Source organism: Mastigoproctus giganteus, chromosome 3 (assembly GCF_048544385.1).
Source record: "Mastigoproctus giganteus isolate SK-2022 chromosome 3, ASM4854438v1, whole genome shotgun sequence".
Lineage (NCBI taxonomy): Eukaryota > Metazoa > Arthropoda > Arachnida > Uropygi > Thelyphonidae > Mastigoproctus > Mastigoproctus giganteus.
This window is the reverse complement of record NC_143577.1, coordinates 172696091-172720668: the sequence shown is the minus strand read 5'-3', so window position 1 is coordinate 172720668 and position 24578 is coordinate 172696091. Positions and strand designations below refer to the sequence as shown.

At 34.8% G+C, this 24578-nt stretch overlaps 1 protein-coding gene across 3 annotated transcripts in view; it reads left to right on the top strand.

The window, feature by feature from the left end:
* Positions 1 to 3750: 3750 nt before the first annotated feature.
* Positions 3751 to 24578, top strand: part of LOC150088410 (1-phosphatidylinositol 4,5-bisphosphate phosphodiesterase classes I and II-like) — a 1046313-nt gene continuing 1025485 nt past the window's right edge. For all 3 annotated transcript variants that reach the window (XM_090369498.1, XM_090369497.1, XM_090369499.1), the window contains exon 1: positions 3751 to 3928. In XM_090369498.1, the coding sequence (XP_090225624.1) occupies positions 3830 to 3928 (99 nt within the window). In that variant the 5' untranslated portion in view covers positions 3751 to 3829. The remainder of the gene's footprint in view (positions 3929 to 24578) is intronic.

Sequence of the window (24578 nt, the reverse complement as noted above, 5' to 3'; positions counted from 1 at the left end):
GCAGTGGGTAAAAGATTTTTTTTTTTTTTTTTTTTGGCTAATGCTGTATACAAACTTTCTTCTTTGAACCATCTTGTCAACACTAATACTAAAAAAAATAGACTTTAAGAAATGGGCAGGACCGCATTTACATCCACACAGATTAGAAAATTGCATAGGGTTCATAATTTGGAAGGAACTGTGACACCTCTCTGTCTAGCTTCTATTGCAATGGGATGCTTATAAGAGGCGCGTTAGCATTCAGTACATGCAGGGCGAGATTTATCGAGGCAGTAGGGTGACATACGTCCCGGATTTTAGACTGTAGTCCCGGCAAATTTAGTATATGTCCTGGTTAAAAATATTTTAATATCAACTGTAAATGTTTATTGGTTTATTTTTCTATTCCATAGAGCTACCCATTTCTATTAATTAACATTAACTTCCTAAGGAATTTATGGCTTCCGAGTTACTTAATTATTCACAATATTCACAATTATTAATTTTATTAATTATTTATAATAATTAATAAAATAATTTTTATTTTTAGTCATGTCAATTTTAGTTAAAATGCAAAATGCATTTTTAACAAAAAAAAACAGTTATTATTATTTTATTATTATTATTATTAGCCATATGGTGCAAGGAAGCCTGAGGCGTATGCTGCACCAGCCAAAAAAAAAAAAAAAAAAAATTCCCGAGTTACCCTGAGAGAGAGAAGTAGATTGTTGTTGTTTGGTTTTTTTTTTTAGGAGCATTAGCAACTAAGGCCATATTGCTCCGGGGATATGCGATGGTGATTGCCTGACCTTTCCGCATCCTCTGTATTTGGTGGTTACGGGCTCGAATCCCGGTCGATTCAAGAAGCGTGTGCTACGCACCACTGCTCCTGCCCACCTGGCTACGGAGGCGCCAGTAGAAGTAGAACCAAGAAAGAGAAGAATGATGATAACTAGCTCAAGACTCTGGGTGTGCCAAGCCCATACTCACCAGATGTGAACCCCTGGGGTCAGTTTCTTTTTATTTCCTTAATAAAATCTGTTTTCTGTTCACACTAAAATCTGTTCACATAATGTGAACAGATTTTATTGTAACTTCATCCCACCTTTAAAAAATTTATAAATTTGATTTGTTACGTATTTTGTTGCAAGTTTTTAAACGGATTTTTAAAGTTAAATTACTTATTTATATACTAAAGAAAATATTATTAAAGAACTCAGAAAATTAGAATATAATTTATTTTATTTACGAAGATACATGTAATTAAAAAGGCGTGAACACTAACGTTGTCCCGGATTCCCTTTTTTCAAACAGACGCATTGTCCCGGATTTTCTTCTTTAGAACATGTTTTGTCGGGGTTTTGCTCCAAAAGTATATGGTCACCCTACGAGGCAGTGATAGACTTCGAGGGGGGGGGGGACGAGAGCAACGCAATTATTGTACTGTTGTTCCAGGTCTCCTACGACCTTTTTTTTTTTTTATGGCGCCTATAAGCATGTGCGCTATGGCTCCAGACTATCTAAATCCGGCATTCAGTATTAGGCCGTATGAGCAACCCCTCGAGTAACCCGAAATTTAAAATGGGTTACTCGAGGGGTAGCTCATACGGTCCAAGTGTAATTTGTGTGTAAATTGCGTATATTCTCTAGTTGCGTGGCCTATTTCGCTGGACAAATAAATCCAAGTCTCTAGGAGAAATATCCTTGCTCCTTATCAGGGATCGACTAACTCAGATGCTGTGCGGAAAAAGTCCATAAAAGTTCTCTGAATTTTTATGGGCTTTCTTTTTTTTTCCACAAAGGCCTGGACGCGAATCCAGGCCTTTACAACACAGTGTGAAAGGAAGGTGATTATAATAACCGTGCTATCCTTAAGAGCAAGTGTACCATGCAATCATTATACTATGTTTTAAATTAAAAAATATTCCCCAATTAGCTATACTATAGCTAGATTTGCCTCCCGGAGCGGTCCCTGAGTTTGCCGCCCCTCTCAATACACACCAAAAATACTACAAAACGTCAAAAACGACGTATAGGGAAATAAATTAAAACACTATGTTTATTTTTGAAGTAAAATTTTAATTCCAACATTCTAAAAGAAAAAAATAAATAAAAATAAAATTGTGTCTCACGTGAAAAGTGCCGCCAGGAGCGGATCGTCCCCTCCGCCCTCCCCTAGCTACGCCACTACCAATTAGTATTTCGAGAATCATCATTTGAAAAATTTCTCTCCAGGATTCCGTTGTGGGGTCCCTGTGACCCACTGTTTTGTCTAGGGTTTACGTATAAATATTCTGGCTAGGATAGGGATATTAAAAAAAAAAAAAAAAATCAGCCTGTGACATGTGAGACTGTAATGTGCACACGAATTGCGAGCATGTGACTGTCATGAAGGTCGTTTTAGAAATAAAGTGTCTGTAACAGGGACTGTTCTATGTTTTGACTTAAAATTGTTTTTATGCAAATTGTGTCTGTCGGGAACAAATGTTGAATCAATAAACATTATTTTATTATGACTGTTTTCTTTAAAAATTTTTAGCCTGAAATGTTATCTATATAATACTTCTTATTTGTAAGACCGAATGTTTCAAATGTAACAGACCGAATGTAGATTATAAGTGTTATAATTATTATTATTATTATTATTATTATTATTATTATTATTAGCCATATGGTACAAGGAAGCCTGAGGCTTATGCTGCACCAGCCCAAAAAAAAAAAAAAAAATTCCCGCGTTACCCCCCTGTGTGTGTGTGTGTGTGTGAGAGAGAGAGAGAGAGAGAGAGAGAGAGAGAGAGAGAGAGAGAGAGAGAGAGAGAGAAGTAGAAAGGCATCACCAAGAAAGAGAAGAATGATGATATCCAGCTCAGGACCCTGGGTTTGCCAAGCCCATACTCACCAGATGTGAGCCCCCGGGGTTTATCCAAATGATATCAACGATTATTCCATTACGTACAGTCAACTTGATAAATATATAATAAAACTGAAAAAGTACCACTTACAAAATATGTAACTTCCAAATAAAGCAGTACAGTACTGTTAAAAAAAGGAGCACGATTTGGTGTCCCTTTTTGTCTGTGATGAGTAAAGTCACTTCACTGAAAAACAGAATGTCTGTAAGTTCGTGTTTAAATCGCTGAATGTGACAGATCATGTTACTAAAAAAAAAAAAATCTACACGCTTTTTTTACAGACATTTTTAACCTAGCTTGCCGCGTAGGCAATCTACGAATAGGCACGTAATGGCCTTTTTGGCCCTTGTATCGATAAAGAACCATAACAACAACAGAAATATTTTGTATTTGTCCACGTATAACAAGCAAGACTCGAAATGGAAAATTTTACCAAATGGAACGCTTGTTAAAAGATGTGAATTTTCATGAAGTACTGTAAATACATCACATTACTGATGCCTATGACGAACCGGAACGGCGGTCATTCGGAGCGCAGATAACAAGTGGATGAAACTTCTCCGTTTTATATTTTAGGCAATAAGTCTTTTCATTTTTAGAAAAAGAGTGAAATTATTGAATTGTTTTTTTGTAACAATTGTGAAAGTATTCGTGTATAAAGTAAACGATTGAGAAATTCAAATTCAATGCTAACGTTAACTTAAATATCAGTTCATTTCTGTTAAGTAGTGCCCTCTATATGTAAACACGATGTCGTACAACTAGCCTGGTACTATCGTGTCTACAGGTTTGTCAACTCTATTCACGCGGAAGTTCGCCGTTAGGAAGCGCTGTGACACAGTTGAGGTATTTGGTGTAGTTGCATCGGAACATCCGTGTGATAGTTGCTGCTTCGAAGTACTGTTTAGAAGTGTTTGTTGTCGATCAGATGTTCTGTCATGGCTGGAGCTAAATCTGGCGTTCATGTTGTACAACTGAAGCCCATTTTCGTGCCTGAACGGCTTCAGGTTGGAGATAAATTTGTCAAGTGGGATGATGTAAGTACCGAGTGTTGAATGTTTGTGTTGCAATCTCAGAAATTGCATGTTGAGACACATGTGTGTCTGGAAAAAATCTATCATGTTCTGAACACAGTAATCAAATCCGCGTGAAAAGAAGAAAAAAAAATTAAAATAACCAATTTGATAATAGTATTAGCTTTATCTCACCTACCAAATCCGTGAAATTATCGTATATGGGAACAGTAATTAATGACATAAGTGAAAGATATACTTGATGTAAACAATCGCTTTAGTTAACTAGGCTACGGATAATCGTAGATCCCCGCGATGGCTGGTGGTTTTACGGCTGTGGAAGATAAAGCAATCTGCCATCTGCTTGAATAATTTATTTCACGTCATTCCGGTATCGTGCGTGGTGTGGTTGCCGCATGCACGATAGCTTTGCTTTTATAAAGGGCCAAAGTTATATTTGAAATAACTAGAATGATTTTCGAAACGATTCCCTAAGTCGAATGCACGGGAAATCATATACTGAAACATTTTAAATGTTTCTTTTATAGGTCACTAGTTGAAGTTCGTGTTGTGTATAAGACCTTGTGAACCTTAAAGATGATTTAACAGCGCGCTTATATTTCACCAAAAGATGGTTACATCTTTTGGTAAAATATGAGCGCGCTGTTAAAATGCGCACAAGTGTTGTGTATAGTTCTCAGTGAATGAAAAGAAGAGGCGATGCTGGCCAATCAGCCCATGATCGGTAACCCCTGACTCTTCTTAATTCCTAAATAGCAATTTAATAAATGAATTTAGTCATTTGAAAGCTAATTTTAAGTTTAAGTTTTGGCCGACAGGATGAGCAGTTCATTGATACTTCCAGGAACATTTGTTTATGTTACAAGTGATGCGACAGCCAATCAAGTATTCATTAAATTTTCATGCTTATCTAGCGAGTATGTTAAAAACATTCAACCAGAAACATAAACAACGTGTTTTCTGTTCTGTCAAATAATTTGCGATTACACCCATATATAAATAACATAATTCTTTAGACTTGAAAAAAAAAAGAGGCTAATGTGCGAGTGTCATTTAAAATATTCAATTCTGTAAGTATAATATTTGCATATTATTGTATAGTTTTAATTTATTATTATATTTTCTATCTGTATTCTAGAATCGGGTTTTGTACCCAGATAATCACATGTATGTAAACTTGCCAGTGCTATGGATCCTATGCAGAGGCACTGGGTCAAAAATTCTTACCAAGGAAAACTTGTAGCGGCTTCATACTAGTGTTTATGACCATATTGTGCATTTACGATGCGACTACTATACAAGCAAAAAAATATTTCCGAACGACTTGACTCATATATTACTATGGATAGGGAAGCTCCATATTTTTCTTATTATGATTTTTGTGCATTTAGTTTTCATATATTAGTCAACAAATAATGATATCGGAGGTCAGAGTGTAATACTGAAAATCATACTGGCTTCCTACCCACCGGGGTTTCCCCCCGGTAAGTCTTATGGCCAGTCTGCCTGTGATCCTGTGTGTTATAATATTATATACGTATACCCAACTCCATGTCAAACGAGATGGAATGGATGCTAATAGAAAATGCCTGCCCTCCTCCCAGACATGTGAAGTTGTCAGTGTTCATGTTATCGTTGCTGACAGCCGGTGTCCGGATGCGTTCGCTTGGAGGGTCTGTGTTATGGCCATTTACATGCCATTAATGTATTTATGCATGTGTTATTTATTTATTATTATTATTTTTTTATAAAGTATCGTACTGTAATCAGAAGTAGAAATGGAAAATTTGCGAAACGGAACTCTCGTTAATAAAATATCATTTTTATAATTCCATGGGCATGTTGGGTGTTTTGGTTTGACTTATGTACCCCTCTGCGCTACTTGTTATTAATGTAGAGATATTTCTGCTGAAATTTCGCTGACTATTGGAAGCACTCTTAAAAGCCTCCTCAATCGGAACTGTTTAAACGATTTCAGGCAGAGGTCCCAACTCATGTTCGACTCTCCCTTCCCTTTTATAATCTGTTTAGTTTGGATATGAAAAATAAATACAAAGATATACATAAATTAAAAGCTTGTTTTATGAAGTTTTAAAATATGTAACTGTGTTTTATATTTTAAAAATGTAATACCTATAAATACTTGACAGCATAATTTTACACTCTAAAATTAAACACATAAGATACAAATATTTTTTAACCAAAAGTTTTTTTTTTTTTGAAAATTCATTAGTAATGTCTTCAGAATCTACAGTGGTAAAAAGATAACTCAGTTTATAGGAGCCAAGGGGTTGAGGTCAAGCTAATCATGTGAGATAATTGATTTGAGACAAATTTTTTTATCCCTTCCACCCAAGCATATAGTGCCACCTTTTTAAAATTGTTGACAGGAGATGATTAGGATGGGGTTGGGATAGTGAAAGCAAGCAATCCTTGGAAGTTTTTCATGTAAGTAACATAATATTTTTTGATTACTTTCTAATTAGAAAGTAATCAAAAATAATTGTTACATGAAAATATTTCATAATAAATAACATCTAATAAATTAATGTTTTAATTAAAACATTAATTTATTATGAAAAATATTGCATCTGTATTTTATTGTGATAAATATTTATAGCATTTGTATATATTGCAAATTTCCGCCTTAGAACTTTATCAATGCCATAGTTCAAAACAGGGGTTGGCAAATAGTCTATTGTAATGCATAGAAATAAAAATTTATAATTTTTTGGAGAATACCAATGTCAGTAATCTTATTAATTGCGTGATTTTTTTTAAAAATTTATTTCAATTTTTTATGTATCTATCTGCCCAGTGTTTTTTTAATAATAATAAAAAATAATTTTACAAACTAGCATATTTTATTTAGAATAGAGATTCATCTGTAAAAAAAGTGATAAATCAGTGTTGTGTTACTTTGTTTATTTTTAAAGTAGCCTTGGGAAAGACTACCAATCCCAGGTTTAAAATATTTTAGTATACAAATGTTAAATAATTTTGTAAGTTATATGCATTCAAATGGCCTCCCTAGCAGAGTGGTCAGGAGTGGGGGTGCAGTAGCACATGCTCTGAGTAGACAGGGGTTCAAGCCCCTGACTGCTAAATACGGTCGATCTGCCAACCCGCACTGGACCAGCATGTGGCAGATTATGGTCCATTTTCCCTCAGCATGAATTGTTGAGGAGGCTTCCATCCTGCAGTGGGTTGATAATGGCTGCAGTTTACCTTTTACCTTAATATTATAATCACATAAACCCCAAGAAGTGACTGGAAGTGTAATTTTTTCTCTGAACCCAATCGTGGCATGGTGAAACCCCACAGAAGTGGCAACTCTACCTGAACATTTGTATGTAGCAAAGTCAAGAGCAATTATAATGCCATATGTACAATGGGAAAGGTGTGGCAACCTTTTTTTTTTTTCCTTCTAAAATATTGCTGTTGAAGAGATGAATCTTCATTCAGCTCTTTTGAGTGACAAAACTACTCAAATGGTATTGAACCCCCTTACTACACTCATCGGAGCAGTGTTTCTCTTCTCACCAATTTTGGGAGTAGTGTTTCAGATTCTCTTTTAGTGGATGGTTTTTGCCAGAATCTTTAGAAATAGTAAGAAGGTCATGAATAATTTCCTTGTCTCTACTTTCCAATGTTTGCTTCAGCATATGCTTATCCAGGACAAATATTTTAGAGTAAAAATTTTTTTTTTTTTTTTTTTTTTAAAACTAAAGTTAGCCATTAGTATTTCCCACCAGTGGGTCGATGATTTAAAAAAAAAAAAAGAAGTGTAATTATAAATTCTTTTATTATTACACTTGCAGACTAGTATATTTTCCAACAAGCATTGCCATAGGAGAATTAAGATTAGGTACACAATGCATTTCTGAGTATCTAATCTTAATTCTTGAAAGACACGGGTAATTAAAGTACTGCTAATATGATTAGTTTCACTAACTTAGAAACAGTGGTGCAAACACCCTGTGTTTTACTCTAATAGAAACATGTTTCTAATTTAAAAAAACATTTATACTTAAGGCTACATCACTGCTTGCAAATGATTTACAAATGTAGCAGTACAAATCTCCATGTGTAGGAGAATAAAAATTACCAGTTGAGGAAGGATTGGTTCAGGATAGATGTGCAGAAGTTTGCATTTAGTCAGTGGGTGGTTGATTGTTGGAACAGGCTTCAATCTGTTTTTGTGGAATTGGATGGGTTGAATAAATTCAAGGAAGTACTAGACAAATTCTTGGAGGCTACAGATAGGTGAATTTTTTTTTTTTTTTTTGTTGATGCTATATAAGCTTGCTTTCTTGCATTATTTGCCATTACTTCTACAATGCAGTAAAAATAGGTTTTCAGTTTACTTGTCTTAGTTTTCCTCTTATTGTGTTCATTGAGGTTTTTATTAATCCATGTTTTGAAGGATTACATTAAAAATAGATAATCTGACAGCTATCACAATCTCATAGCCGAGGCTATAATCACCATTACTTCAGCTTGCTTGCTTCTTGTTTAATAGGATGGGATAAATCATTTTCAGGATTTTCAAATTTCGTATTCATATTTGTGTGTGAAAGCAATGAAGTAGCAAAACTAGCAGTAGCATGGGATTTCAAACTTCGCATGGTGTTTGAATTCTAATAGTTTATTTCCACGTTAGTTGAACTTCAGTACAAAGTTAGGTTATTCTTTAGGGAACAGGTACTTAATAAGTCTTTATTGTTTACAAAGTTAAAATAGGATTCAAGTTGAGAATGTAGTTAATCTCTTCAGGGTTTGTTGCTTTCCAGGATTCCAGCTGATTAACTGAATTTTCAATGAATTATGATCTTATTTTGATTTATATAGTTTTAGAAACTTAAATACAAAACTGCACAATTAAAATGCCAAGAGCTTGATTTCAAATGCAGAATTCACCTAAAGGTCACTGATCAGCAGATTCACACTGACTGAATGAGGATCTAAGGTTTAAAAAGACTTTATCAGTATGATGTAAAAGTTAAAAGATTTCTTTTGTTTCTTGAATCAACAGTAGAGTTGATTTGAGAGTCTAGATTGTTCTATTGGGAATTTCCCATATTTGTAGGAAAACTCAAAATGAATGAAAATTTATTTTAAAAATACAGGCATACCTCGAATAACGAATAGGATGCGTTCCACGAAATTACTTCGTTAAGCGAAACTTCGTTTTCAGAGGTAAAAATACTATGGCCAGAATAGGGATACGTTCCTACGTAAAGAAAATGAAAAGCTTTTTTTTCGAACAAAGAAAAGTTTTATTAAATAAACAGTCAACTTACATACAAAGTGAAATCACATTTTAAAATATGAGTCTAAAGTTGATTGTTTATGCTTTTTTCCTCTTTCATTTAACAATTGCCTATACGGAGTTATTGCATTTAACACTGATCGCTTAACAATAACACTTCTTCCTAAATCAGGATCATTTTCACTAAAAAAATTCATTTAAGCACCTTTTTAAATCTTTGGTTGTTAACACTTTTTCGGCAGGAACTTCTTTAACTTCGTCTTCATTATCTTTGTCTTCGTTGCTAACAAGGTTTTCTAAATCTTCCACTGAAAGACCATCATCTTCTGCATTCAATAAATTCCTAACATCCTCTTCATCGACATTTTCGAAACCTATTGATTGAGCCATCTGGATAACTTCATTTCTAATTTCTAGGATGTTATTTTCTTCTTCTAGTACAACTTCTTTCCATATTTTGCGCCAAACTCCATTTAAGCATTTCTTAGTGACTTCTTTCCAAGAACTATCAATGTTTTCAATTGCGTTTTTAATGGTGTAGTTTTTCCAAAAAGTTTTAACTGTCATTTCCTCTTTATCCTCTAGTTCAGTTAAACTGCTTAATGTTCGACGCAGATAATAGGCTTTAAATTATGCTATTACTCCCTGATCCAATGGTTGAATCAGGGAAGTTGTGTTTGCTAGAAGAAACACAACTTTGACAGGAATGCATGTGTCCAACGTGTTAAGATCAGTAGGATGTCCCAGAGCATTGTCTAACAACAAAAGAGCTTTTTCTTCAAAGTTGTTTTTTTTTGACAATACCGTTTTACTTCAGGACAAAAGTGGTTAACAAACCAATCAGTAAATAACTCCTTGGTAACCCACGCTTTTCTATTTGCTTTCCATATTACAGGTAAATTCATTTTTATGTTACCTTTTAACGCCCTCGGATTTTCTGAATGGTAAACTAATAACAATTTTAATTTATAATCGCCAGAGGCATTTGATCCAAAGGGTAACGTTAAACGGTCTTTGGCTGCTTTGAACCAAGCAACTGATTTTTCTTCAATAGAAATGAAGCTTTTTGTTGGTAGCCGTTTCCAGAACAAACCGCTTTCGTCAACATTGCCAAATTTGGAAGATTTTCACGTTCAATTATTTCCTTTAGTTTTGCTGGAAACTTATTTGCAGCTTCTCCTGTTAATTTTACACTATGAATCCTGGCCCGTTTTTTAAATTTCTCAAACCAACCACGAGAAGCCCCAAAGGTTTCCGTAATTTCTTCAGTTTGTTTAGATTTCATGTGATTAAACTGGAATATTTTTTTTATGTTAAATGGGGCTTGAAATTGCCGACTTCGTTATATCGAAGCTTCGTTATCAGAGGTAACGTTAACCGAGGTATGCCTGTATATTTTTCTGCATGTTGATTTTTAACTTAAAATAAGAAGATTATTTCTTCTAGAGCTGTCCAGACTTTTTGAAATTGTTCTAAAAGTTCATACACTTTTGAACCATTTTATTACTGTGATTTTTCATTTCCTGTGATAGATTATATGCAATAATTATAAGATTTCATGAAAAATGAATAAATTTACAATAATATAAGAAAATATCATATAAATTAATTAAATATAAAAATGAATGTCAGGTAACCTGATGTCTTAAAGGCCATTAAAGTTATATAAACATTGTTATTCTTGGATACTGTATAATGAATATAAAAATTAATTATAAAGTGATTATGAATATTAAATATTTATATTGAATTTATACAATTATGAATATTAAAAATGATTATACTACAGTATTATATTTAATTTTACACTGCAATTGAATAATTTAAAGTAAATGTGATGAGCTTGAAGTATTAGTTAAGTCATCAAATGCTGAAATTTTGAGGGTGACACCACATGACAAAATGTGGTGTTACTCTGATATTTGCAATGCAGAATTTGAATATGAAAATTATGATTACAGAAAGGATGGACATGATGGGGGGACAGGAGTTATGCCTTTTGTTATAAAAAAAAACACAGATTCTAAAAGAGTACAACCAAATGATACAGGTTGCCAGTATAATATTGAGTTGGTCTAGTGTTGACAAGCACTGGGAAAACAAAAAGGAATTGGAATATTATAGGCCAGATGAGTATAATGAACACCTATACAAATTTAGTGGACCAGCCAGCAAATGGCAATATCTTATCATGGGGAGATTTAACTTTCCAGATATTGATTGGAATCAGCTCACAAGCAGAACATCTTTTAATTTGCTAAATGACTTTCTTCTATGCTAACATTTTAGAGGAGCAACAAGAGGAACCAATATTCTTGACCAGGTTATCAGTAGTTATTCATTCGTTATGTATTAAGAACCTTCAGGTGGTAGTGATTATATCATATTAAAACGATGTTTTCAAATTAATAGCTACTGTCAAGGATAAAGGGGAGTGATTTTGTTTTTACAAAGGTGATTGACATCTCTTCAGTGGGTTAAACTGATTTTCAGACTTGTAAATGCCAAATGGGAGGTGTTTCAGAGAGATAATCATTGAAGCTAGCTTTATGTACCAACTAAGTATAGGTCAAGGTTTTGATCAAAAATGGATGTCAGATGAAGTGATGGGCTAGTGGCAGAGGGGGAAAAAATGCATGGAATGATTATAAATTTTCAGGGGATGCAGAGTCTTACAGTAAGTACAGTCTGGTCTGCGAAAGTTACTCAACAGTTTAGGCATGCTAAGGCAGACAGATTGACAAGTTGTTGGCTAAGAGTGCAATGAAAATTATCAAAGAATTCTTTATGTATGTTAACACTATAAGGAAAGAGATAGGAAATTACATTAGTCTACTATACATGGATGGCATAGCCACTTTTTTTTTTTTAATTTATTGTACTAGGGAGTTGTAGCCAACATTTGGCAACCCTGCCATATATTTATGATCCTACAGGTTGCTGACAAACTCAATAAATATTTTTCATTTACATTAACATGTAAAGAAGTTTTATGAGACTGGTTTAGCAGACCATATAATACTGATTTGGAGTTAAATGATTTTATAATAAATGAAAGAAATATGGAAGAGAAATTGCTGCAGATAAACAAAGCATCTGGGGCTTCTGGAATATATTTAGTTATATTAAAAGAAGCTGCAAAAGAGATAGGTAAACCTTCAGTCATAATAATGAGAGCATCTTTAGATTCAGTAGAAGTCCCTGCAGATTGGAAATGTGCAAAGGTATTTTCACAAGGGTGGTTCAAAAGTTGAAGTGGGGCACTGCAGACCTGTAAGTTTGACCTCTGTGTCAGGGAAAATAAAGAAGTCAGTAGTTAAAGTAATGCAAGATCATCTTGTTAGCAGTGGAGGCATAAGGTAATCATTGCATGGCTTTGTTAAAGGGAGATCATGTCTGACCAGTGTGATTAGCTGCTGGGAGGTTGTCATAAAGGTGCAAAGAATATTTTTGATATCTCATACTCAGATTTCAATGAAGCATTTGATACTGTACTGTATGCACAATTGTATAAATTGCAACAGTATGTCATTATGTAAGAGTTAGTACTATAAAGGGATAGTTAACTGATAGGAGACACAGTAATTATAAATGGGCACTGGGCTTCATGGATTAATTTTATAAAATGTCCCTCGAGGTTTGGTGTTTGGGCACCCATTGTTTTTAATATTTATTAAGGATATTGATGTGGGTATTTCAAGTTTGATGCCTGTTTGCTGATGATACAAAGGTGGGCAGGTATGTTACTTAAAGAAAGTTGATAAGGATGGGTCAAAAAATGGAAATTGAGCATTAGCATTTGATAAATGCAAGCTACTACATTTCACTAGCAGTAATTCTAGAATAATCAGAATAACACTATTTCAGTAGTAACAAATTGAAGATAGTTGATAAAGTAATTGTAAGGCCATAGTTAGGCCATATTTAGGGTACCTTCATAAAGGTTTGGAAATTTCATTTTAAGAAAGACATAGATCTGTTGAAAAGGGTGCAAGGAAGAGGATAACATTTAAGATTAGTTGGGGACAGAAAAGGATTTTCTTATAAAGAATTAGACTGGGGTTCTGTAAACTGAAGCCTTTGGAAACTAGATATGCTTGGTGACTGAATAAAAGTCCATAAGGCTTTAAAAGGGTTAAGTAAATTAAATACTGATGGCATCAGGTGATACATATGCACAAGGAAGCATGCATTTAAATTGAAAAATGATGGTTGTAGACTAGATGTGCAGAAATTTGATTTGCATTCAGCCAGAGTAATTGATTGTTGGGAAGAAGATAGTTTGAAAATAATAACAAATAAATATATATATATATATATATATATATATATATAATTTTTTTTTTTTTTCTGATGCTATACAAGTTTTGATTCCTTGTAGTGGATAAACTGTGTTGTGGGATATCACACTGTACAACAGTAACACTGCTGCTTGCTTACTCACTTCTGTCCTGCACTACTTCAGCAACCAGTCATCCCAAAGACGATTCAATTTTTTTGATAGTTTTATTTTAAATTTTCCTAAATTGAGGTCCCTAAAATATGGGAGGTAAAAGTGGCACATGCCACTGTGTAAAGCTGCGCCTGAGGACAGCATAGGTTCTCCCCCCCCCACTCACAAACATAATTGTACAGATATAAATACAAGCATAATAGACAAAAATATAGATAAACCATAAACTATGATCATAGCAGTCAGTGTGCCAAAAATCTCTGCACAGAAGTTATACAGTACAGAAGATAGAGCTTTCAACTTATAAGTTTAACATTTGTAAGTTTTGCATTTTGATAAGTATAATAAGTGCAATATGTGTTGTATTGAATTAACAAAAAAAAAAAGTTTTATTTTTGGCTGTTTATAAGCGAGTTATTTTTGAGTCTAATGTAGATAATTGTGGAAACATCAATATTTATTATACCGAAATCCAGCATACTTGTATTTATTAGCAGCAGTTGTGATTTTTGAAACTTTCTATTTTCAAAAGTCATGTAATTGTTTTCATATTTAAGACATATTCACAAAGCTGTTATAATCACATACTGTACTGTTCTTTTCACGTCCATGCAAAGGCACAGCAAAAGATGATTGTCTAACAAAGCATTCATGAGTTGAGTTGCAAATATTTTGCAACCCAGTCCAGTCAAGCTGCATAGCTTCGATGTCTTATGCCTGGGCTCCAGTATCGCTGAACACAGGCAGGAGTGGATTAAGGTCAGTTGAGGCCCCGGGCGCAGAAGAAAATATTGGGCCCCTTAAAAAAAAGAGAGACGGAGAAAATAAAAATACATGTTAACCATTTTTTTAAATAAATAAAAAATATGTACTATTAATGTTTTATTTCCAATAAAATTTGAATATAATATATGTATAATATAATTTATAATAGCATAATAATAATCACAAAGTTTTGAACTAATAGTTGAACATATTAGTTTAACTATTAGTTGAACTAATATATTCAACTAATTTGTTGGGGTTTTGAGTGGGCCCTTCAGAAGTCGGGGCCCAGGGCGTGCGCCCGCCGTTAAATCTGCCTCTGAACATAGGTTTTCATGATTAGTTTTTTTGGCCAACTGCACCCAGCTATGTCAAGAGTAGGAGACTGCAAAATTACATTATTGCATGCATTGGCATATTGTACTTCTGTAGGAATAAATAATGTTGCCTTATAGCTGAGTATAGTACTAATTAATATAAAATAATTTAATTATACAGGGCATTTTAAAAGCATGTGCAAAAAAAAAAAAAAAATTCTAGGACATCCTTGGGTACAAGATAAGAGGGTGGTGGGAAAGTCATATAAACATGTCTGATTCCTGAACAGTTATGAAGCTGTCTGTTTGGAGTTTTGGATGAAAAAAAAAATTTTCATCCAAAACTCCAAAAAAAAAGTGCATAAACTTAATAAAATATTTATTCACACAAGGCATGTCTGCTTACTTTTAACCATTCAAATTCTATACATTGCAACCATTCAGAATCTGATAAATATTTGACTTTTTTTTTTCTTCATTTTGGATCCTAGAGCTTGCCCCAAACTTTTTTTTGCTTGTTTGTTTGAAAACACCCTGTATACCAACTTTATTTAATTAAAAAAAAAAAAAAAAATATTTTACCTGCAACCTAGCCATGTGCCACCACTTATATTTGTACACAAACTTTTAAAAGGATGCTTAACAGTGCTTGAATTGGAAAAAAAAAATTTTTTTTTTTCAAAAGTTTATCCAACATGCAAACATTAATACATCAGTTCTTATTAGTTCTGATTTCATGAGATTCATATGTGTTTTTTTATGAAAACTCCAAACACCAGAGGTATTAGAACCTATAGTACTTAGTACCATGTCTGGGTTGGAGGTTGAGAAGACGAAAGAAGATATTTGCTGACATTAGACTTGAACATTTGTAGACTGTAATTTTCAGGAAATACATACGAAGGAAGGTTGTTCCAGAAAACGGCAGTTGAATGAATAAATGAGGAAGATGAAAAGTTGGTTCTGTGAGTTTGAAGTTGGACAGTAAATGGATGTTGGCAGCACGTGTTAGTTGCCAGAATTGAGCCAAAATATTAACCTGTATTGCTGGATTGGTCCATTGGGTAACATATTTGCCTAAGAAGCAAATTTTGTGAGGTGTTGCAAATGTCCATTAGTTTTTAATACGAGATATAAATAGCATGATATGATTTCAGTAATCAAATTTTGTTAAAAAAAAAGCTAAATACATACTACTTTACCATTTAAGTACTATATTTGTGGACTGGTGTTAATGTTTCACAAAATGGATGATTTTATATATTGTAAATATGTAGGAACAGTGACATACAGAAAGAACTTGGCATTTGGAAATATTAATTAGATAGTATGAATCAGAGCTGTAATTCTCAATAAAAACCTGGCACTTGTAGGGTTTTTTTTTTTTAAGTCTGGCTAGTGTATTTTTGAGGCACTACTGTAATTAATAATAACAAATGATCTTGGATAACTCCAAGATCTCTGAGGTTCTCCTGAATGTGCAGTTATGGGAAACCACTGGTGGCCCCTCACCCTAAACACTTTTATGTTCTGGTTAATCGTGAATACACCAGGTCTTTAATATGTGAGAAAAGGTAGGACAGCAGTTTGAAATGAATGGTTTTCATGATTAATAGTAATTTTCAGAAAGCACAATTCAGTTTGTTATATGAGAGGAGGGAAGGTATTGGGGGCCCAACAATTTTTCAGTTTTTTTTTTTTTTTTTTAATTATTTTATAAAAACAATTCATTTTACAAGTAACACAATAAGTATCAGTTTATTATTATTAGCCATATGGTGCAAGGAACCTGGGGCTTATACAAATATTTAAAGAAGGAAAACCCTTTGTGTCAATGAGAAATTATGCGAGTGAAGTTGACAAAAATGTAATTAATGATGTTGAAATTTCACATGATCATTTAATGAAAAAACTTTCGAGCCTACAGGCCAGAAAAGTTCCTGAGGTTGATAGCATATACCCTATAATCTTGAGAGAGGCGGCAAGTGATTGCATTGAACCATTGAGGCTAATTATGAGAGCATCACTGGACTTGGAAGTGGGTGCCTCCGTAGCCAGATGGGCAGGAGCAGCAGTGCGTAGCACATGCTTCTTGATTAGACCGGAGTTCAAGCCCGTGAGATGCCAAATACGGAGGATGCGGATAGGTCAGGGAATGACCACCGCATATCCCCGGAGCAATATGGCCTTAGTTGCTAATGCTCCTAAAAACCAAATAACAACAACTCGGAAGTGATTCTGTTGGATTGGAAAAGTGCCAATGTATCTCCAATACATAAGGGTGAAGTGGAAAATTATCTCAGTGAAGTGGGAAATTATTGGCTGGTCAGTCTAACTTCAGTAGTAGGGAAAATCATGGAGACAGTGATCAAGGGTGGAATTCAGGATCATTTAGATAGAAATGGAATTCTGAAGGATACTCAACATGGTTTTGTAAAGGGAAAATCATGTTTAGCTATTTTGATAGGGTCACTCAAGAGCTGGATTTAAGGAATAATTTCGACATTGTTTTTTTGGATTTCAGCCAAGCATTTGACAGTCCCACATGAGCAGTTACTTTATAAGCTGGAACAGGTTGGAATCACAGGGAAAATCCTTAGATGGATAGCAGAGGGTTGTGATAAATGGTTATTCCTCAGATTGGGTTGATGTAACAATTGGGGTTCCTCAAGGATCAATATTAGGACCACTGTTGTTTTTGATTTTCATAAATGACATCGATGACGGGATGGAGGGTGTGATATCTAAATTTGCAGATGATGTAAAGATTGATAGAGTAGTTAATGATCACCGCCAAGCATAGCTTCTTCAGTGTGACCTAGATAGACTTAAGGGATGGATGATGATGGCTGTGCTTTAATACAGAAAAGTGTAAGGTATTACACCTGGGGAACAGATCTCAAAATAGCTTATACACTAGGTGGAGTTGAATTAAAGCTGGTTGTGGAGGAAATTAGCATTAGTAGAGGTACATGATGCAAGAAAGCAAGCTTATACAGCATCACAAAAAAAAAACAACAACAACAACAAAAAAAAACCTTTCCATTTCACTGATTCATTCATTCCAAATATTTGTCTAGTTCTGCCTTGAATTTATTTAAGCTATCAACTTTCACAACAACAGATGTAAGTTTATTCCAGCAATCAACTACCTGCTGGCTAAAGGTAAACTTCACACATCTATTCTACAACTGTCTTTCCTCAGTTTGAATCTATGCCCCCTCAGGTTTGTAATCTGAGCAAGAGGAGAGAAAGAATCCCATCAGCTTTGAGCCTGCTCAATCCATTCGAGGCCTTATACACCTCAATCAGATTGCCTCGCAGGTGCCTAGTCTGCAGAAGCTGCAATTTGCAGAACTAAGCCTTTCTTCATAAGAGCACCCCTTTGTTCCCTTCAACAGTCTTGTTGCCCTTCTCTGTACTCATTCTAGCAATTCTATATCCTTCCTAAAAAGAGGCTTCCAGACCTGTATGTAATACTCAAGGTGTGGCCTGATCATTGCCTTATACAAGGGGATAATCACCTCCTAATCCCTGCTTGCAAAATTCCTGTATATCATTGACAAGACCCCATGACCTACTCTGGCAGCCTGTCTGCACTGCTAAGAAAACTTCATATCTGACTGCACAATTACCCTCAGGTCTCTTTCATTCTCCACTACTGGACTTAGTTGTGTTATACAGTCAGCCATGAAGTTCTCCAAGCATTGTAGACAGGTTGCAAGGAAGGCCCACGGTGTTCTATTGATGATTTATCAAACAATTGCTAGTGGAGATAAGGACGTCTTAATCCCATTATGTAAGGCTATCATTAGACCACACTTGGAATATGGAGACCGCATCTAAAGAAAGACATTGATTCTTGAAAGGGTCCAAAAACGTATAACTCGCCTGGTGAGATCTGCAAAAGGGCATCCATATGAGGAAAGACTTCGAATATGTGGGTTGCAGAACTTGGAAACTAGACACCTTAGAGGAGATGTTTGAGGCTCTGAGAGACACAAATAAAATGAATGAGGATGAATTTTCACAGTTATAAATGATTCTAAAACTAGGGGGCATAATTTCATTTTATAATGGGGGAGGATGTTTAGTTACCTACATGGGTTGGTAGAGGCTGACAGCTTGGGGAAATTCAAAGGTCAGCTGGATAGTTTCCTATGGGAGGAGGAGGGAAGTGTATAGATTGTGTATTTCCTTTTTTCTTATTTATTTTTTTAAAATTTTCTTCTTATTATTTTATTTTTTATTTTTTCTTGGCTGGTGCAGCATAAGCCATAGGCTTCCTTGCACCATGCAGCCATTGCTAATACTAATATGTGTAGAGTGTTGTTTAATGTCAAACGGCACCAAGGGTTTCCCCCGTCTCCACATAGTATACATTGTGGGTATGAAACAGAACACTCAATGCAAGAGGTTTAAAGGTGTATGGATTTTGTATATGTGTAGTTCGTGTACCGTTGTTCCTCTGTTCATTTAGCCGCTGGACTGCTAATGGGACCCAATGTTGGTCACACTCTGCCTCGTGGAGGCAGACCAGGTACACCAATATTATAGTTATTTACTCTGGCAGGTCCTGTCACTTAATTTTCTGACGTGATTTCAGTGTCTAGGACCTAAAAAAAAAAAAAAAAAAAAAAACACTATAGATAGGAGCCAGCCAAAAGGCTCACCCCTATATATACTAATACATATAATGAGCTAGGTTTAGAGCAGCAAAATTTTCATCATCATAAGAGTACAAACCATAGTTGTATATAAAAAATAACAGATGATGTGGAGCCAGTAGAGGTGCAACCATGGACTGGGAATAGTTTGGATAAAAGATTAACTCCACTCTCTGCTAGTTTTGGGTATTTAAATCAATTAATCAGATATAGATGAATTTTTATGCCTGCTCTTTCTAAATGGAACTATAATTCTGTGCATTAGATAAAGTAATTGATGTAAGTGACACATATGCCCATCATGTGATGTACAAACTTCAGGGGTTTAAAATGGAATTCTTCTGATTACATCACTATCCTGAGTATCCTTGCTCAAATGTCCTTGGTATCAGTTTTCATGGATTTGAGTAAGTTGTTTGGTATCTGATGCAATTGAACCAATGACTCCATGTGAGCAGGTTCTTTCAACACAAGCTGTTGTTTGGACGGAAGCAAACCAATCACAGGTGTAGGAAGCCTTTTATTTTATTCCCCCTTGTGGAATTTTTCTGTACTTGATATTTAGGCCATAGTGTGCCAAATCTTATGGTACTCTGGTTTTGATGGATTTGTTGTATGCTTGTGTGTTCATGGGCTGCACTGAATGTGGGCCGAAAAGGTAATCAGAATAATTAATACAGAAAGGCAAATCTCTTTGTACATGAGATCAGCTAACTACAGTGCCTGTACCTTATGGGATTCAAACTCAAACATCTCCCAAAAAGTGACAAGTGGTAAAACTGTAATACCTGTAACGTCACAGAATATCATGCAGGCAAGGTTCCAAAATATCAACCCAAATGGGATATCCTGATTTTGGAGATAGTTGCAGGAGAGGTATCCTGGAGAGCCACATAAGGTTGAACAACAGTGTGCAACACTAATTACAACATGAGATGGATCCATTGTCCTGACTGACAGAAGTATGACTCTCCTGAATTTACAGCTGTCTCAAGAATGAATACTCTGTCAAGCTGTACCCTATAGGCTGTAGGAGAGAAGTCTGGGTTGTTGTTCTTAGGGTGTGTGTAAAAATATAAAAACCCCAAATATAAAAGTTGTTAGAACCTGTTGTACTTATTACCATGTATGGATTGAAGGCAGAGAAGACAGAAGATATTTACTTGTTGCCATCTGACTTCAATTTCTGTAGATTGTAATTTTGAGCAATACATGTGAAGGAAGGTTGTTCCAGGGAACAGAAGCAGAAAGATAAATGAGGAAATCTGTAAGTTTGGAGTTGGACAGTGAATGGATGTTGACTGCTTCAGGCTCATGTACAGACTACTACTTTGGAAGACAGCAGTGGAATTAGATACCAGTTAAGAATAGTGCCTATGGAAGTATACAGAAAAAGGCATATTCGGCAGAAACTGAATGTCTATGAGACAGACTTGATCAAACTGGAAAAGAAGAGAGACAATCCTGTACAGGAAGTGATATTTATAATGTGCATATACCAAGGGAGTAGAAGTCATGATAATCTCTAATAGAGATATGTGATCTTGTCTAGAAATTTGTGATATCAAAAATGAGCATAGAGGTAGTAGATTTTCTTGGGAGAAATAAGACAGGACTACTATGTTCATTTTTGATGTCACAGATTTCTAGACAAGATCACATATCTCTATTAGAGATTATCATGACTTCTACTCCCTTGGTATACACACATTATAAATATCACTTCCTGTACAGGATTGTCTCGATTTTTTTCCAGTCTGATCGAGTCTGTCTCATAGACATTCAGTTTCTGCTGAATATGCCTTCTTCTGTATACTTCCATAGGCACTATTCTTAACTGGTATCTAATTCCACTGCTGTCTTCCAAAGTAGTAGTCTGTACATGAGCCTGAAGCAGTCAACATCCATTCACTGTCCAACTCCAAACTTACAGATTTCCTCATTTATCTTTCTGCTTCTGTTCCCTGGAACAACCTTCCTTCACATGTATTGCTCAAAATTACAATCTACAGAAATTGAAGTCAGATGGCAACAAGTAAATATGTTCATTTTTGATGTCAAAGATTTCTAGATAAAGTTACATTAGAAGGATTGAAGCCAATTAGGTTATCTTTGCCTTATTGGAGGATTACCTTTTCTTTAAGCCAGTGAGTTGTTGATAGCTGGAACAAGTTGCCCTTGCAGGTAGTTGAGGCTGACAGTTTGAATCAACTTTTCTTATCTACTTGTTTTTTTTTTTTTTTTTTTGCCAGTGCAGCAAAAGCCTTGGCTTCCTTGCACTATATGGCAAATACTATTGCTATTACCTGGCAATTTGACTGGAGATTTATTAAGGAATTGGGTGGATATTTCAGACATTGAAACTGATTGTGCATGGCAAGGTTTCTCAGATTGCAAGGTGGAATGTAGTCTGCTATTACCAGCAAAACTATGGGTAGGATTTTTACTCAGAAGAAGATCATTAATATACAAAAGAAAAAGAATGGAGAGAAAGAACTGAATCTTAGAGATTTCCAGCATCAGTGGAGAAGTTAGAGAATCTACCATTGTCCTCAGTGACAGTCAGAAAGAAAACTGGATGCTCAATTGCAAATGAACAGTCAGCAATCCAAAAGCTTGTTTAGAAGACCTTTATGCCATAAATGATCAAAAGTCTTAGAAATGTTGAGAACAAATGCTTGAGTTATGAAAACAAGAGGGGGGGGGAGAACTGCTATCAGGATCTGGAGCTTTCTTAGCATCAAGAGTATTCAAAATTCTTTTAATATCCTTCTGTTGAGTGATCATGGATAGCATCAAGTAGAGTGTATTCAGTGGCATAGCCAGCATTTTTTATCAGCAGGCACATTCAGAAAAAAAGATGCAAATTGAAATTCACAAAAAAGGCACCTTTTGCTTTCTGAAAAAGTGTCACAATACCGGATTTTGGCATCAAGGGGTACAATGTACCTGCTGACTCTACTCTGGCTATGCCACCAAGTGTATTGGATATGGTAGGAGGTTGCTTACCAAGATTATTGATTCAAGAGTTGAAGAAAAGTAGTGTGATATTCAGAGTTCTTTATCTTTAGCTGAGGATGCAATAGAACCATGAAGCTGTAACAGAAGTGGGAGTATAGTTGAAGAGAAGTTGCAGCTTTGGCAGGACTAAACCCTTGAATTTGTCCAAATATGAGTAACATAAGACAGTATAGCACCCATGGATCAATACTATGGATCCATATTGGCAATCATTAATCACATGGACGGTTGTGAGTTAGCTTAACAGTTGGTGATTGATGGATTTCTCCATTACTTTGGATAGTGTAGGTAAGGGGAATGATAATTGAAAAGGAGGCATTTGTCACCCTTTTTAGGAACTGGTTGGATGTGAGCAAATTTGCAATCAGAAGATGAAACCAAAGTGGAATAAGAAAATGTGAAACTTGACAGAGAACAGGGGCAACTAAGGAGCACAGGTTTTCAGGAAAAATGCCATCAGGATACAGAGCTTTCTTGACACCAAGATTGTTCAAAATTCTTTTAACTTTCTTCTTGAGGAGACCATGGAATACTGAGTGGAATGTATTCGATATGGTTGTAGGTAATTTATTAAGGCCGGTGATACAACAGTTAGAAGGAAGGTAGCATGCTACTAAGTCTGCTTTGTCCTTAGCTGTGGATGTAATAGAATCATAAAGTTGTAACATAGGTGGGAGTACAGGTGGACAGAGGTAGCAGCTTTGGCAGAGAAATCAGAATGTTGTACTGCAGTTTGGCTAAAAAGACTACCATTTGGACAGGTTTTCTATTCTTAGGCTGTTCAAAATCAGTTTAATTTTGGATTGATTAATTACTGTTTTAAAGTTATTGTGAGTTTCAGTGTAGGCAGAAAAATGAAGCTGGAGATTTGTATACAAGCCAATTGTGATATGCTACATAGACTTCTTATTTTTAAACAACCTTAGTACATTTATTGGAAAACAGAGGTCAAATTTATAAAGAATGAGATTTTAGGGGGGGGGGGAATAAAGCAATTCATCCTTACAACAATAATTTCACTGACACAATCTAAGCAAACATTTGGATCAGAAGATTTTGAACAGTAATTTGACCAAGGAAAAGTGGAATAGAAATTACACCGATTATCGCATCACATTATTATAATGCTAAATGACACAAAATTATGAGAATGGCAATGAGAGATACATTCCAATTGAGAAGAAATCCAAGTTATCTGAGATGCTAAGAGGCCCACTAACATTGACTGTGTACTTGGAAGAGTTCTCGGTGAGGGAAAGATCAGGATTATTGGATCTAGTTAGGATTGTCTGGTATTCTGGTAGTTGGGAGAAAACAATAGAGGCTACAGATGAATTTGACAGAATGGGATAGAGAGATTTTAAGCCAGAGGAACAAAAAAGAGGTGATTCCAAATTGGGAGCTGACAATAAATATTGGGTCAGACATGCACAAGTACCTTCTTTACAGTATAGGAATTATAAGCAATATAATACAGTATAAATAATCAGGGCCGCTGCAAACCTATGTGCCGCCTGTAAACAAAATTAAATTTGCCGCCCCAAAATATTTGGATCAAAAATTAAATAAGGCGTAAATAATTATTAATTCTTAAAAGAATTACATAATATCTCACATATAATATAATGAAACAATAAACAAAAATAACAAAATCATTCTGAAATTCTGGAAATAAACTTTAAATTCTAAATCATAGTAATCGCACCCACAATAATAAAATAAAAGGAAAATTATAATATTAAAAAATTATACAAATTTATGTTTATGATATGCAAATTATGAAGTGCAAATTTATTATTTCATTTATGTTTATTTATTTATTCCAAAAGATCATTTTCTATTGTAATTATTGCCAAATTAGAGTTGTTGTTGAGACATTGTTGATTGTAAATTATTTTTGATTAATTTTAAAAAAAATCCATTCACCTGAGGCATCTGAAACTGGTAAAGTTAGAAAAATTCTTAATGCAACTTCTACATTTGGAGAAGTATCTGTAAAATCGTTTTTAAAAAATATATTGTAAAACTTCAAATGGTTGTCTTTTGAAGTACTTTTAAGTTCTTCAGATAATGCTAAACCATCAATATTGGACTCATTATGATCAGTGTCTCTTAATTTAATATGTAAATATTTGCAATGATCTAATAAATCATCATC